Genomic DNA, 17334 nt, shown 5'->3' on the forward strand with positions numbered 1-17334 from the left:
TAAAGAAACTATACATTTATGGATAACTCTAATATTTTAGGGTAGAGATGCACATAACTGGTTTCTTATTTCCTTGTTTTTAGCTTTGAATGTTCTCCATAGTAGGTCAGGACTGTTAGATTTTGGGCCGATGTTTAAATCTCGTATGGCCTTGAATGATTGTATATCTTTTTCTGAATCAATATACTACAAAATTACCGATAAAAAAAAACATATTTGTATACAAAATAAATTAAATTAACATATAAATATAATAAATTGTATACAATTAATATATAATATAATTATATTTATTATTATATATGATATAATTATATTTATTATTATATTTATTATTATATATAATATACTTATATTAATTATTATATATAAAAAATATATTATTATTTGTTAGGATGAAGAAACGAATTTAAAACAACAGGGAAAATAAATTTATAAACATACAACATAGACAAATGAGACACACAGATTCATCATGGTTCGACAATTGCCTACGTCCACCCTTGAAGCAAGGGAATCAATAGATTAATAACCAATTTGGTTTACACACGTACACAGCTGCAAGTAGCTCCAGAAAAACACTCTACAAATGAAATACAATCAGCTCTTAAAGAGATTGCAAGGAGAAGTTGAAGAGCCAAGAGTTTTGGCGGCAAGATGGAGTCTGTTGGACTTCACTTCCAACAATCTCCCACTGAAGGCCAACAAACTATTGCAACAAGTAGATTCCCCCACTCAGTCCTACTATTAGTTATTGGAAAGGCCTAGATAAGCTCGACAGAAATCGAACTTCTCCCACTTAACTACTTTAGTGAGCACATTAGCCAAATTCTTGTCGGTATGAATTTTATCTACGTGAAACTTGCCTTCTTCGACCATATGGCGAACATAATGACTGCGAACATCAACATGTTTTGACTGAGGCTAAGATGTCTGAAGTTTAGTCATAAAGATGGCACTACTATTATCACAAAATAAAGCAAAATATGATTGCTTCAAACCCAACTCGCTGAACAAGAGTTGCAACCATACCATCTCTTTTGCTCCCTCAGAAAGAGCTATGTATTTAGCCTCCATAGTTGATTGATCAACTGTATGTTGCAATTTTGAAGCCCAACTAATCACTGCCCTGATGAATGTAAAAGCATAACTTGAAGTAGACTTTCTTTTGTCTGAATCTCCGGCAAAATTAGAATCAGCAAACCCTTGCAAAACTGCCTTCTCCTTCCCAAACCATAAGCAAAAATCAGAAGTACCCTTGAGATTTTGCAAGATATACTTGACTGCCTCCCAATGTGATTTGCCTAGATTAGCCATAAATCTGCTCACCACTCCAATGGCATGAGCAATGTCCAGACGAGTAGACACCATAGCGTATATAAGACTTCCAACTGCAGATTTGTATGGAATTTTGTCCATAAACTCCTTATATTCTTGTGTTTTTGGACACGATAGAGAAGACAACTAAAAATGAGAGGCTAAGGGTATGCAAACAAACTTAGCATCCACCATACCAAATCTATCCAATACTTCTTTAATGTAATCTTGCTGAGATAGTTTGAATTCTCTCTTTTTCCTATCCCGAAAAATAGTCATTCCTAGAATCTTCATTGCTACCCCTAAATCTTTCATGGCGAATTCCTTTGCTAAGTGAGTTTTAAGTTCACTCACAATCCTCATGCTTGTGTCGGCCACTAGCATATCATCCACATAAAGGAGAAGTATGACAAATTCGCCATTAGGAAGCTTTTTAGAGTAGATGTAAGGATCAGACTCGCTGCGAGTAAACTTGTGATCAATCATGAATTTGTCAAGTTTAAGATATCATTGGTGGGGGGCTTGCTTAAGCCCATACAAACTGCATTTCAATCTGTAATAGAGGTGTTCCTGCCCCTTTTTAATGAACCCTTCCAGTTGATGCATAAATAGTTCCTCATTAAGATCGCCATGGAGAAATGTCATCTTCACATCCAGCTATTCAAGTTCAAGATCCCAAGCTACAACCAAGCCCAATACTGCTCGGATGGTAGTCATTTTGACTACTGGCGAGAAAATTTCTTTGAAGTCGAGGTCTTGCTACTGAGCGTATCCCTTTACAACTAGTCCTTCTCGAAATATTTTGCAACCACCGGCTTCATCTTTGAGTTTATACACCCAGTTATTTCTTAATGCCTTTCTATCAAGCGAAAGTGGCACCAAATCCCATGTCTGATTTTGCAATAGTGCATCCATTTCTTCACACATTGCAACACGCCAATTATCACAATCTACAATTTTACAAGCTTCTTTGTATGTTATAGGCTCTGTTTGATCTGAGACTAGCAAAGTAGGTTCAACTTCTTCATAAAACAATAAATCATAGTCAGAGAACTTTGTAGGAGGTCGCCTCTGTCTGGTTGATTTTGTCAATTGATTCTTTGTTTGAGTAGTAAAATCATTCAATTTATGTGTTCCCTGTTTATGCAAATCAACATCATTCCCATTGTTAATGTGTGTGGTAATGTCTCTATTTGTTTTCTTATCTGCAAGGTATTTGAGAGGCCTATGAATTTTTGTCCACATTGGGTTTAGGCAATTCACGAGAGAATGGGCCTGTAGAGACGTCTTTCTCTGCTTGTGTTCGATGAGTGAGCAGGGAGTGGGGTCTATGGGAGGGGGCTACCACATCACCGATGGCAGGGAAGCCATGCGGTGGTGGCACAAGCCCCATGGAGACATGTGAACGCGGGGGAAAGAGCAAGAAGGGTCTGTGGGGTGGAGAGCCCATGGAGTGAGGGCCTGCGGGGAGCTCGCACAAATCCTGTAGCGGTGGTGAGTCATGCAAGGAGTGAGGTGAGAGATGCTGTCATGGAGACAGAGGTGGGTGTGCTGTGTGTGAAGACTTCACAGCATGTCGTGGGGAGAATGGAGCACAACTTGCAAGATGCGGTGGAGTTGTAGACCACCGTGGAGAATGCCCAACCAATTGGGAATAACGTGAGCCAAAATGCCCACTGTAAGGGTGATCTTCCATATTTTCTATGACATGAGTGCTAGTTTGGGGAGGATGTGCTCTGTTCTACAGAACCCCAATTTCAGAATTAAATGGAGAGTAACCATTGTCAACACTCACTTCTTCATTCTCAGTCTGAGAATTGTATTCAATTGAGGTAGATGTCATAGGGGCTCCCACTGAATGAAAGACCAGAGGCAGAGCGCTAGTAGTCAAATTTTGAAACAAAGACATAGGGACATATTCTTTCTCAAATTTATTTGAATCTTGTAGCATGGGGAAGGAGGTCTCATGGAAAATTACATCCCTGGTGCGAACAATCTTTTTGTGAACTGGATCCCACAATCTGAAACCAAATTTCTCTTCGCCATACCCCACAAAAATACATTTCAGTGACTTTGGATCCAATTTGGTTCGCTTCTCCTTGGGTATATCCGAGAAGGCTTCGCATCCAAACACATGAAGATGTGAGTATGAAATCCTCCTCCCTTGCCATTCCTCTTCCGGAATACCAAAATCCAATTTAGATGAGGGACTTCGATTGATTAAATACACCATCGTGTTACACGCTTCTGCCCAAAATTCCTTGCCTAAACTTGCATTAGATAACATACATCGTGCCTTTTCAAGAATTGTCCTACTCATCCTCTCAGCTGCACCGTTTTCTTGAGGAGTGAAAGGAACAACCTTAATTCTTCTAATCCCATTATCAACACAAAAATTATCAAATTCATGTGAACAAAATTCTCCACCATTATCGGTTTGTAAACACTTAATCTTATGCCCAATCTAATTTTCAACTAAAGCTTTGAAAATTTTAAATTTTGAAAAGACTTCTGATTTCCTAGAAAGCATATAAATCCATACTTTTCTTCTACAATCATCAAGAAAGGTGACAAAATAGTTAGCTCCTCCAATAGAGGTTACCTCGGTAGTCCCAAAAACATCCGAGTATACAAGCTCCAGCAATGTTGTCTTTGTGTCACGCCCACCTTTCAAAAAAATGACTCTCTTTTGTTTGCCATAAAGGCAATGTTCACAAAAGGCTAAGTCAACAAGTTTGAGGCCTAGAAGCTGATTTCTTGTATGCACAACATGGAGTCCTTTCTTGCTAATATGCCCAAGTCTTTGATGCCAAAGATCTGCTTTGTAGTCTTAAATATGTATAGACTACCCACTTTATTACCATTTGCAATTAGCATGGTACCATGAGTTACCTTCCATGTATCTGGGAGAAAATTTACATTAAGACCTTAATCAAAGAGTTTTCCAACGGATATCAAATTTTGCTTCAATTTTGGGACATGGCGAACATCTTTGAGCAACCATGTTTTACTATCTTCTAATAGCAGCAATACATCCCCTTTGCCTATAATTTCACAAGCTTTGTTATCTCCTAAGAAAACATTTCCAAAATGACCTTCATGGTAGTTAATGAACACTTTAAGACATGAGGTAGCATGATGGGAGGCACCAGAATCAAGCACCCATGAATCTGGAGTAGTGTTGGTTGTTGAAAGGATTAGAACACTATCATCTTTATCATAGACTGTATTTCCTTCGCTATCCCGCACCCTCTCTTGTGCCCTTTTGAAGTTTCTATAATCTTTCTTCACATGACCAGCTTTGCCACAAAACCAACATTCACCATTTATGTTCCTAGACTTCTATCTCCTTGTCAATTTTGAACGTCTATGGTAATTATTTCTGCCTCTATTATGACTTCTACCTCTATTTTTGGTGTTGACCACCATTAAGGCTTCACTGGATGAAGGTTCATCATTCTTTATTCTCAAATCCTCGCTGAGAAGAGTAGTTGCTACATCATTAAAAACCAACTTATTTTTACCAGATATAGATGTGTTAACTGCTGTTACAACCCCATCACAGCTGCTTGGCAAAGAACATAATAAAAGAATAGCCTTGCTCTCATCATCTTGTGTCATCCCCACTAAAGTTGCTTGACTAATCAATGTATTAAATTCATTGATGTGGTTTGCCATAGCACAACCTTCTTTCATTTTCAGTTTGTACAAGCACTTCATGATAAACACTTTATTTGTATTCGATGCCATTTCTTACATGGTTGTGAGTCTATCTGATACATCTTTTGTTGTTGCATCACCCGTGACATTGAAGAGAACGTTGTTGGACAGCGAGAGAAAAATTATCGCTCTTGCCTTCTTGTCTAATTTTTCCCATTCTTCATTGGCCATCCCAGCTGGCTTCTTTGCTTTCCCTTCAAGCGCGAGTGAAAGGTCTTGCTTTATTAGCAAGGACTCCATCTGCACCTTCCATAACCCGAAGCTCTGACTGGAGAACTTCTCTATCTTCGCTTCTTCCATGATTCTGAAATTTCAACCACCAAAATCTTAACAATGATCTAATCTCGCTCTAATACCAGTTATTAGAATGAAGAAACAAATTTAAAACAACAGAGAAAACAAAATTATAAACACACAATACAAACAAATGAGACACACAAATTTATCGTGGTTCGACAATTGCCTACGTCCACACTTGAAGCAAGGGAATCAATAGATTAATAACCAATCTGGTTTACACACATACACAGCTGTAAACAGCTCCAGAAAATCACTCTACAAATGAAATACAATCAACTCTTAAAGAGCTTGCAAGGAGAAGTTGAAGAGCCAAGAGTTTTGGCAGCAAGATGAAGGAGTCCGTTGGACTTCACTTCCAACATTATTATTATATATTATATTCTATTAATAAGAACACTTGTTACCTTCATGGTTACATGACTCATCATTATGCTTCGGCCAATTTTAATTACAATAAAATATTCTCAACCATATGCCAAGGTTTTATGGGAACGACAATGCTTTAGGTGTTTAGGCACTCTTATAGATTGCCTTTAAAAGAAACCCTAATACTATCCATTACCATATTAATATTGACCTTGCATTGGAGGATAATCATGTTACTATTACCAATATAATCTCACAATTACTTTTCCATCACCTCAAGCTCATGGCATCACATTACTCCAACCCATAACAATCCTAACAACCATTATTTTTAGGATAATGGTTGCACTTGAATATTGACATGGAAATCTCAAACAAATTATTATGCTGATTTTTATACCTTTCCTTTGATGTCATTGTTCTAATTTGTATCAATCTTAAGGGTTCCAATGAAACAAGTATCTTTTTATCTTAAGTGGTGAATACGTAGGATATAAAATAATCCTCCAAATCATGGCAACCATCTAGGAGGCTCCCATCTCGAAACAAGACTCTAAAATATTTTCAATGATTGTGTTATAACAGTCCTTAATTTATTATGAAAGACTAAAAGAGTCCATGAAGTGGAAAGGAAGAGGGATACAACTATATTTATTTTGATGATGACCTTCATGATATAATGTATCATCTTGTAAGAATGATTTTTCTATATTCATGACAAGGGTTTCTTGAAAGCTATTATGTTCCTTAAATTCTATGATAAATCTTCAAACATAGTGATGGCATTATAAGGCTATTAGGGATGATCATGCATGAGGCTTCGAGAGTATATTTTTTATATGATTGTCTTAATGGGATGAGACTAGATCTAAAATGGAAATGACTCTTATAAAAATACTATGGTGGTTACTTATGATAACCTACAAAATTTTGCGTATTACCTTTCAGACAATCAAATTTATGTTAAACCCAAAAAATAATTACTTCATAGGCTTCACTTTGTACATAAGATTTCTTCAATCATAGTCCTTGCAAATGTAGAAGCCATAGACATATGTTAGATCTCACAAATATTTTCATTACAAATGTAATCATTTGACCAAGTAAATTATTAATTAAAGCGATCAAAACATTATTAACAACTCAAAATCCTTAACTTAAATTGCTCATTAATGGTTGCAAAAGAGAGACATAGAACACAATTATGACCTCCTAACACATGGTGTAGCCATGAATCCTTAAACTATACAATACTAATATTGATTTGAGCAAACAAAAAAAAAAGAGGCTTTCCTTGCTAAAATACCCATATCTTCCAAGAAATTGAGGTGATGAAAAACTCATCATTTGATCTAAAATTAATTAATAAATACATCCATTATGTAACTACCAACATGTTGTACCCCCACAATGTTCTCTACACAATCAAATCAAATTGACAAATATTCAAATAACCAAAACATTTAAGATGCACATGTACATTAAGTTATTTGAGCCACTTTATGGCAATTCACTTTTCTCTTTTCAGTTAATTGAAATAATTGATAATTACAAAAGATAATGATAAGACTTTGAATTTGCACATAACAATTATTATTTGAATTCGCAAGCATTAAATTTTTTAATTAAATTGCATTGAATATATTAGATCAACACTAAATATTTTTTGATGTTCAATCTTTTATTGTTCTTGTCTATATTGGATCAACATTTCAAAAGAATTTTATTTTTTTAATGTACTTTAATAGAACCACTAAGAATTATGTAAATGTAACATTTCACTCTTTAAAAGTAAAAAATGCAAGAGGCAAAATTTTATACATTTTGAAATCTGGTAATAGAATATAACCAGTTTCGAAAACTTCTAACCTTAAAAAATAGAAAATAATAAAGAAAATTATCCATAGAGAATAATTTATTAATTTAAAAGATTAAATGAATACAGCCGAGGTCGGAACTCCCCACAACCTGTGAAAATACTTATATACAGCGCTCTCCAAAAATTGTTTGCGTAATTTACACCAAAGTCTTGCAGGAGCGCGATGTGGGATCCCACATTGTTGGTAGAAGGAATGTGCGGCCGTTAACGCCATGGGCGTTGTAACAGGCGCCTGTTGTCTCGTCCACCAATAGTTGACCGGCGTAACCGGGATAAGCCCCACTTCCGTACATGCCCGGACACGCCGAGACTGCCTCCAATGGAGCGGCGGCGTCTCCCTGGAAGTATCCCGATTTGAACAGATTCGTCACTGCGCCCGCAACCGTCGCCGCAATGTTGATGATCATTCCGTCAATGCCCACGTCGCCATTGGGCGGCACCAGAGGAGGGCTCTGCGGGCCGTAAATTGGCTGATGAAATGGCCACGCACACTGACCCGGGCACTGCGTTGCTGAGTTTCCCACCCATGCGTACGCGTAGTCAATGCCTGCTTTGCTGCTGCCATGGAATCCGCAAGAGCTACTGCAGAAGTTCTCCACCATAACATCTTCAGATGTGAGCACCAAATACAACTCCACCTCACCATTGCTTTTCTTCTTCTCAGGCGGCGGTAGAGCTCCGGAATGGATAAGCATTCTTCACCAGGACAGCAATGTCGGTTGTTTTCAACGACTTTCCGAGAGAATAAGCTTCGTCCAGCTTCTGCTTCCCCAGCCTTCGGGTTAAAGGTTGGGCTTGGTTTAATTGGGAAGGGGCAGAGCCTCTGTAGGCCTCTGTTGTTTTCCACCAGCTGAACATAGAAGGAGAGCCCTGCTTGCCGTTTCCCGTTCCCAATGACTGCACAAAATCGGCCACAATGGCACGCTGTGCGGAAGTGAAATTGTCATACCAGATGAGATGAAGATTGAGAGTGGGTGTTGTGGTAAGCAGGGGGCCATTGTGGTATTTGAGAACAAGAGGCTCTTCTTTTACCAGAGCGGAGAGCTTTCTCCAGTGAAAAGGGGCCGAGCGGCGGCATCCACAGTGGACAATGCAACCATACATATTAACAGCAAGTGAATGGGACTCCTTTTAGACACTAAAACAGCCATTTTTAGCGGTGTGTATTGGGGTTGGAACACAGATTGAAAGATAAGATGAACAATGAAGGGAAGAAGTGTGGTGTGGGAAGAAGCAAGAGGAGGATGGGGTTTAAATAGGCAGAGAGAGCGAACAACCTTTGAAAAGGAAGCTTATACCGCTGGAATGATTGAGCAATTTATGATGGGGTTTCCTCGCAAGTTCCGTTGTTGACATGGTGGCGGCATTTGGTCAAAGATCATCCGCATAATATTATTTTTTATTTATCACGTTGTAGGAGAGCTGCTTCAAAGAAATGAGGGAACAAAAGTTGCGAGATAATGCTTTGCTGCCAGAAAATCTGGGTATTTTAGACAAGGAGGCACTTTGTCGGTTCGCGGTTTTATGGAATCGTTTTACCTAATGTCACTAAATAAAAAGTCATTCTACATTCAAAGCAAGCCACCTTTAAGAGACAACACACGTTCCGCGTGGTGCGCTTTCGCCGCCAACAACTGGATATGTTAGATAATGGGAATCACAACTGATATCGCTCGTGGCATTGTCCCATGCAGGTCTGGAAATTTGATGGTCAATTTGGCCCGTTTTTCACTTTTGGACTGTATATGACAGCTCAAATGTTTTTAAAATCGTATGTATGCATTGATATGTTCTTTTTTTCTAAACCTTATAACAATTAAAATTATTAATAAACCGTAATAAATTATTATAGATAATATATATTATATACTATTTTAATTTATAATATATATATATATATATATTATCTATTATTTTAATTTATAATATATATATATATATATATATATATATAATTTAAAAATATTTATTAAAAATACAAATTTATTTAGAATATTTTAAAATAGTAGAATATAAAAATTTCTATTTTTTTAGAAAATCAATTTTTTTAAAGATATTTTTAATAAGATTGTCTTAAATTGAAACTTCTCATAATTGAAATGATAAAATATAATTGTTTCTAATTTTTAAAATAGTTTCTATTTTCTTAATCAATTTTATTTATTATAAGAATTTCTTAAATATAAATTTTAGAAACTTGTTATAATATATATTTATATAATATTTAAGACATTGACATGTATTATTAATAAACTAGTAATTATTAATCGATTATCATCTAATATTAATGTATAATATACTTTAACTTAAGATCTTACAATGTTTATTATAAATATGTATTAATGTAGAATCTTTTCAAAATATAATATATTTGTAAACAAGATTTTTCAATGTCAATTTAGAAATTTATATAGTAAATTAGGAAAAAGTACAAGTAAAAAGAAAATTTGAATAAAATGGCTAGAAAAATTTGCAGTTTTTTTTTTTTTGACAATTAATATATTTTTTAAAACGTCAAATGAAAGGTATTGAAATGACCAAACCGTCACAAAAAGATTGATATGACAGGTAGGGGTGACTGTCAAATTCCAAGCCTAGTCCCATGTTTTCTAATTTCCTTGTCACACTTTTATTGTGTTTTTTAAAACATATTATTGAGTCAATATTTTAAAAAACAAAGTTGTGAAGAAGAAAATAGAGTGATTATTTGAGAATGATATAAAATAATTATTAGTTAAATTACGAAGTTCAACAATTTTGTCAATAGAAAATTAAAGATAAATTTTAAATGTGTTGTAATATTGTATAAATAATTTAGATAATAATACATATTTTGATTTCAAATATGAAATTTTAATTTGTAATAATTATATTATATTATATAATTAGATATAAGTGTTATTCAACAATTTTTTAATTTTTTTGGAAACAATTAGATTCATTTGAAGAAACAATTCCATTGCTTTATCTATTGCTAATAATGCTTGCCATTGAACATATAAACTTACAAACAAATGAAACAAAATGAAGGAAGACAATCAAAGAAACAAGATACAAAATGAATAAACAATCAAACAAACAATATTAAAAATGACAAAAATAATTAAGTTCTTTAGATTGTCACAATTAGATATAATATCATGTACATAGATAACATTGTGTAGAATTTTTAATTATAACTATTCAAGTCTACTGCAGAAGCCTCTTAAGAGAAATAACAATAACTAGCAGACCTTGTAATTCATTGGACTTGATTTTTACAAAATGAAATTTATGTCTTGATGTTGATCTTTTGAAGATGAGACCTTGTCATTCATGGGAGTGGAATATGCTACATTAAAAAAACACTACATAGAAGGACGTAAATGTTGTTTTCACTATTTAAGGAGCGACTTACAAAATGGATGCTTAATACTCAAAAGACTTCCTCTTTCACAATTTTTCATTTATTTGAGTTATTTTTGTACTACAAGACTCTCCTAAGATGTGTAAAATTTTCTTTTTAGAATGGTCTAAATGTTATGTTAAAAATTGGTAGCTCAATTCACATATGGTATTGGGACCTAGAGGGACCCTTAGGATGAAATTCCAAAGTCTAGGCTCGTAAGTAACAAATATGTCCACAAATAACCCATCTCCTATATTGGAGGACTGCTTAATCATGATTTGCTAATTTGAATTTTCATGAGACCCTTTACTTGATGTAGGGGCATCCGGGAAATTCATCCGGTTGGAGCAGTTGAATTTTAAAGATTTCTCCTTTTCCTTGTTTTCTCTGGTTGTATCTTGTGTTGTGTAAACTGATTCCTCTATCATTCATGGTGTTTATGTTTTAGGTTGCAAGGTGGGGTTGTCCTTCATTGGACCGCCCTACCTTGACTGCATCATTACCCAACCCTCTTAAAGACTCAATTTTCCATCCCTTATTCTCCCAATTCATTTTAGTGCATTGATGGAAATCAAATTCAGATGGAGCACCCTTTAGAAAGATCAACATTATAGATCTATATGCTGATATTTTTACTATAACCTTAACACTAATCATAAAATTAAATCTAAAAATAATTGAAATCTTAACCCTTACTAAACACTAACCCTAATTAAAATTTGATTTTAACCCTAAGTTACACCTTAAATCTAACCCTAACTAAAAAGTAACCCTAAGTGAACTATAACTATAACCATAATTAAATCCTAACCCTAGCAATTACCCTAACCATTACCTAACCTTTCTATAACCCTTACCCTAATTTAACCCTCACTATAACAATAACTTTAAAATAACTTTAATTGAACTCAAAATTTTATATGAATTAAATCTTAACTTTTACTCAAACCCTAATTAAATTATAACTCTAACCCTAATTAAACTTTAAGCCTTACCCTAGTCCTAATTGAACTCTAAAACTAACTCTCAACCCTCAATAAATCATAACCCTAATTAAACCTTGAACCTAACCCTAATAGAACCCTTATTGAAACCACCTCTAATTGAACTACAATCTTAACCCTTAACCTAACCCTTATTGATCATCAACCTAACCCTAACCATTTCTCAAATTGAACCCTAAGCCTAACCCTTACCCTTTCTAAACTCTAACCCTAAACCTAGCACTAACATTATTTCAAACACCAAAATATATACTAATTGTAGTTTTAACCTTAACCTTGACCCAACACTAAAACCAACACTAATTCTAACTCTAATGGTAATCCTAACCCTAAGTCTAACACTAACACTAATTGAATTCTAAATCACCCCTAGTTAAATCTTAATCCTACTCTTAACCCTTATTGAACACTAATCCTAATTGAATCACATAATAACTATTATAAATTATTTAATTAAAATTAGTTACCAATTGTTAATTTTAAAAATTATTAATAAACTAAAAGCCGTAAATTTATTAATATATGTAAAATGTAGTTATATGTTTAAATGATGAATAATTCTATTACTTTTAAATTATATTATTTATGTAAATTATTAATTATTAATTGTAAAATATATAGTATTATTTATTTATAATTATTAAATATTTATTATAATTAATTAGACATATCTAATAATTTATAAATAAATAATAATTGAAATATATTACTTAATTTCTTTTCCATCTACCAATGGTACTAGCATACGTATCTTTAATAAATATATATAAATTATGTCACGTTCTTTTAAATTTTCCACTATTCTACTTAAATAATATATACACAAATTAAATAAAAACTTCTATAGTGACATCTCTAATCATAATTTATATTTATTTACGAAAGATATGTATGTTAGTTTTTTAATACATATATGAGAGAGGGTTCAATAGTGGAGTAGGGTCCTATAGTGGGTATAGGAGTTGATCAAGATGACTTCCTAGTGAAGCACATAAATAATCATATGCTATTCAACTTATGCAAAAATAACCATATTGATTTTCTTTTTTCTAGCTTACTCATGCTACAATGGATAATGGACTGTGATTCAAAATATCGATGAAAAAATGAATAATGTAGTCTAATTTAAAAACTATTAAAATAATTTATCATGGACTATGAAAACTTTATGCATTTAATTGATATTCAACTTATCACCCAAAAAAGCGTTCCTTAAATCTAAAAAGTAACAAATCATGTGATGCCACATCACTCCACCAATAAAACATGATTTAATGAGCAACTATCCTTTTTGATTTTGAACCAATTTTAGAAACCTTATCAAAAAGCAACTATAAAGCTAAACTATATAAATAATAAAAAATTTAAAAAATAATGAAAATAATTTAAAATACCCATACAAAAAGTATGAGAAAGAAAATGTTACTACAAAATCCTCCCCCTATGATATTCAGCACACCACACAAGTGAACGTCATTTGGGCTAAATGGTCGTTTTTTTCACTTTTGGACTATATTTTTGTAAAGACGTATATATGACATTTCAAATAATTAATAAACCATAAAAATTTATAATAGATAATATATATTATATAGTATTATAATTCGTAATATTGATATATATTATTTTAGAATATTTTTTATAAAAATATAAATTTATTTAAAATATTTTAAAATGGTAAGATATTATTGTTTCTAATTTTAAAAATATTTTAATATATATTTTTAGGATAGTTTCTATTTACTCATATGAATTTGGAAACTTGTATAATTGAATCAATTTTAAAATATTTTAATTTGATTTTTAAGAATAGTTTGTATATTTTTATATGAATTTAGAAACTTGGTAAATTTAATTTTTCACATATTTTTAATAAGATTGTCTTCAAGATAAATTTAGAAACTTATCCTAACACATAAAATTTAAGATTTTGTCACAAATTAATTTTTTTGACAACTTATATTTTTGTAAAAATGTCAAATGAAAGTCATCAAAACAACTAAACCATAAAAAATTTCATTTTACAGGTAGGGGTGGCCATCAAATTCCAGACCTGTTTGTGACTCCAGCCACCTAAAAAGTAAATTTTAAAGAAGAGTTATCACCTTATATGATTTGTTTTTACAGGTGACTGGAAAGACGCTATTATTTCGCTTTACGCCAGCTAAGGGTTTGCTGTCACAGCTGGCAAATTACTCGGTATCGGGAACTGACCGGGAGAAGCTCTGATTACTGGGACGATACCGGGTGAGATGGTAAACATAAAAGAGTACGTGGCCAAACATGCAAAACCGTCAAACAAGAAGTAGGTCAAGTTTGATTATGGGGACCATGGCCACCATTCAACAAATATAGCAGGATCTCACTCATACCAACGCCCAAGAAACCCCCCCGCGTGGGTTCACCTAGTCATTTCAGTGGTATGATCAACGCCGCCATTACCCACCAATCATATTCAACACAAAAGCTAATGGCAACAGAGACGAGGATCATGTTTTAAATGTATTGTGCGACATCTAAAATGTTGATGATTACTTTAGTGGATGACCACTAGGTACTCTCTGTTTTACACTTTCAATTTGTGACTTCAAAAAGTATGCTGTGTACAGAATCTTAAATGAGAGAAAAATAAGTGGGATGATCACAACCCCATTATTACGATATAATTTTGTTCACTCGTTTTAAAACATAAAATCAAATCTTTTATTGAACAATAAGGTGATGGTCAATTTAAAATGGAAGCAAAACCAGAATTTGTAATCTAAGGCAGGGGCAACAATACAAGTTGCATAAGCCGCTGTAATTGTCTGCTAAAGAGAGTGCAGGCAATTAATGTTAAATGCAAGCAAGAGACTTAAAAACAACTCTTTGTTTTTTCCGAATATACCGTTATATTTTTTTAAAGCTCGAGTCGGGAGGCGGCGGGATGCCGACAAGTTGGCGAACAATTTTAAATACGTGTAGCGTGTTTGTTGGAGACTTCTCGAAGAAGCGTCTAAGGTCCAATAATGCAATTCCACGCGGAGCGTATTCTAGAAGCAATGTGGAAGCTTCCAAACTAAATAGAACAAGGGTTCACCATCAAAGCCCCTATATAAGATCAAATCATTAACAATTCTCAGCACATCACCATTGCTTCGTTTGGAGTTCAACCTACAGACTATATCTAGATTACACCTGATATACACATTGTGGTTTAAAAGTGTCTGAAATGGGGTATCTTAGTGTTCGAGTATTAGTGCTTGTATTTGCTCTAGAACTGTGCGCAGCTGTTGCTAATGCGGCTTTAGTGGAGGAGCAGCCGCTGGTTCTAACTTATCATAAAGGCCCCTTGCTCTCCACAAAGATTATTGATGTTCATGTGATCTGGTATGGGAAATTTAGCCCTGTTCAGCGGTCCATTGTGGCGGACTATTTGCAGTCCCTCGCTGCAAAATTGCAGGGGAAAGACAAGCAGCCTTCTGTTTCCACCTGGTGGAAGACTACCGAAAAATACAAGAGCGGCGCTTCCAATGCGGCCGTTCTGAGCATTGCAAGGCTGGGGAAGCAGAAGATGGACGATTCGTATTCCCTTGGCAAGTTGTTGAAGAGGACGGACATCGCCGCACTGGTTGAAAGCGCCGTCAAATCCAGAGCGCTGCCGCCGCCGGCGAGCCATACAAACGGGATTTATTTGGTACTGACGTCTGATGACGTGGCGGTGGAGAGGTTCTGCGTTAGCTCTTGTGGATACCATGACCACACATTACGGTCCCGTCTTCCGTATGCATGGGTAGGAAACCCAGTGAGTCAGTGCCCTGGTCAGTGTGCGTGGCCGTTTCACCAGCCACTCTACGGCCCTCAGACCCCTCCTTTGTTGCCCCCCAATGCTGACGTGGGCATCGATGGGATGATCATCAATATTGCTACTGTTTTAGCGGGAGCGGTGACAAACCCATTTAATACAGGATATTTTCAAGGTGATGCCGCTGCTCCGCTGGAGGCGGTGTCGGCTTGTGCGGGAATTTACGGAAAAGGGGCGTACCCGGGTTACCCAGGGGAGGTCTTGGTAGACAGAACAACAGGGGCCAGTTATAATGCGCATGGACTTAATGGGCGCCAATTTCTGTTGCCGACCATGTGGGATCCTGTTACTAAGTCTTGCAGAACACTGGTCTGAAAAGCATTTTAGTGGCGAATGTTTTTTGTAAATGTTCTTGAGTAAATACAAGTTAATTAATAACATTATTCTTTATTATTTTTCACAAACGGCGTAGCTGTATTTCAAGGCGCATTTGTAAGGATTTTGTAGAGGAGTTAATTAAAGCATTTACTGCAAAACTAAAGATGTTATTTGTGGGTAATGATTAGGATCTGAATTTAATTTACATTTGCCCCAGCCTGTGCCAAAACGGGGATATTGAACAGGGTGTAAGTATCCATAAAAGCATAAAGGATAGGGGCGATTTGGAAAATACACTGATAGACATGTATGCAAAATGTTGAAGCATAGACAAAACACATGAACTGTGTGACAGAATGTGTTCTCATGGAATGCGCTTATTGTAGGGGATTCACAAAGTGGATTTGATGATAAAGGCTTTAGAAACATTCAATCAAATGCAATTGGCAGATTTCAAGCGAAATTCCTTTGCCAGCATCTTCCTAGCCTGTGACAAATGGATCTTTGGAACAGGGTATGGACAACCATCAAAGCATATGGTAGATTTGCAAATCCTCTGGTAGACATGTATGCAACGTGTGGAAGCATGGACAAGGCACACGAACTGTTTGACATAAATGCCTCATAAAAATGGAATGCCATGATTGCAGGATGTGTACAAAATGGATCTGTTGACTAGACTTTAGAAAAGTTCTCGTTTGAACCCACAATAGTCTTCACACTTACTCCCTGCTCTATAGTCCTGCAACTTCAAATCAACCAGTGAATGTCATCTTTGGCACTGTGCAGGTTTTTTATGGATGGAATTCCAGCAACAGTCTCTAAGAACAGTAAGGATTCGACACTGGCATATTTTAAGAATCAAGCAATGAGATTGTATTCAAGCCTGTGGAATACAGATGATTGGGCAATTAGAGGTGGTGAAATGAAGACTGAGTAGAGCAAGTACCTTTTGTTACTTCTTATGGAAATGGTACAGGCATGCTATCCCTCCGTTATTTGCTCTGTGAATTCATGGTACAGTGCAGAGGCATTGCAGTCGAGCGAGCAGCTTTCGATAGGGGTTTTTCCTCCTGCACTCACTCGCCAGGGTTTCGACTAAGTTCAAAGTATTAACATACATGATTTTCAAGCCCAGGTGGCTATTTTTAACCCTCGTTATTTTGCAAGGATTGGAATCCCGGTCAATTGAATAAAT

General features: G+C 35.1%; 2 protein-coding genes across 2 annotated transcripts; one reads left to right on the plus strand and one right to left on the minus strand.

The window, feature by feature from the left end:
- Positions 1 to 7588: 7588 nt before the first annotated feature.
- LOC131063971 (protein EXORDIUM-like 2) lies at positions 7589 to 8808 on the minus strand. Its single transcript, XM_057997976.2, is given in 2 exon segments — positions 7589 to 8277; positions 8279 to 8808. Coding segments are annotated over 2 exon segments (966 nt in total). The 5' UTR covers positions 8687 to 8808; the 3' UTR covers positions 7589 to 7719.
- Positions 8809 to 15090: 6282 nt separating this feature from the next.
- Positions 15091 to 16222, plus strand: LOC131063972 (protein EXORDIUM-like 2). The gene has a single exon (XM_057997978.2). The coding sequence runs from the start codon at positions 15186 to 15188 to the stop codon at positions 16131 to 16133; it is 948 nt and encodes a 315-aa protein (XP_057853961.2). The 5' UTR covers positions 15091 to 15185; the 3' UTR covers positions 16134 to 16222.
- Positions 16223 to 17334: the final 1112 nt, after the last annotated feature.

The sequence above is a fragment of the Cryptomeria japonica genome, chromosome 11, assembly GCF_030272615.1.
Source record: "Cryptomeria japonica chromosome 11, Sugi_1.0, whole genome shotgun sequence".
Classification (NCBI taxonomy): Eukaryota; Viridiplantae; Streptophyta; class Pinopsida; order Cupressales; family Cupressaceae; genus Cryptomeria; species Cryptomeria japonica.

Bases quoted from the DNA above. Each gene is read 5' to 3' on its own strand.
- LOC131063972 (XM_057997978.2), top strand. From the start codon at position 15,186: ATGGGGTATCTTAGTGTTCGAGTATTAGTGCTTGTATTTGCTCTAGAA.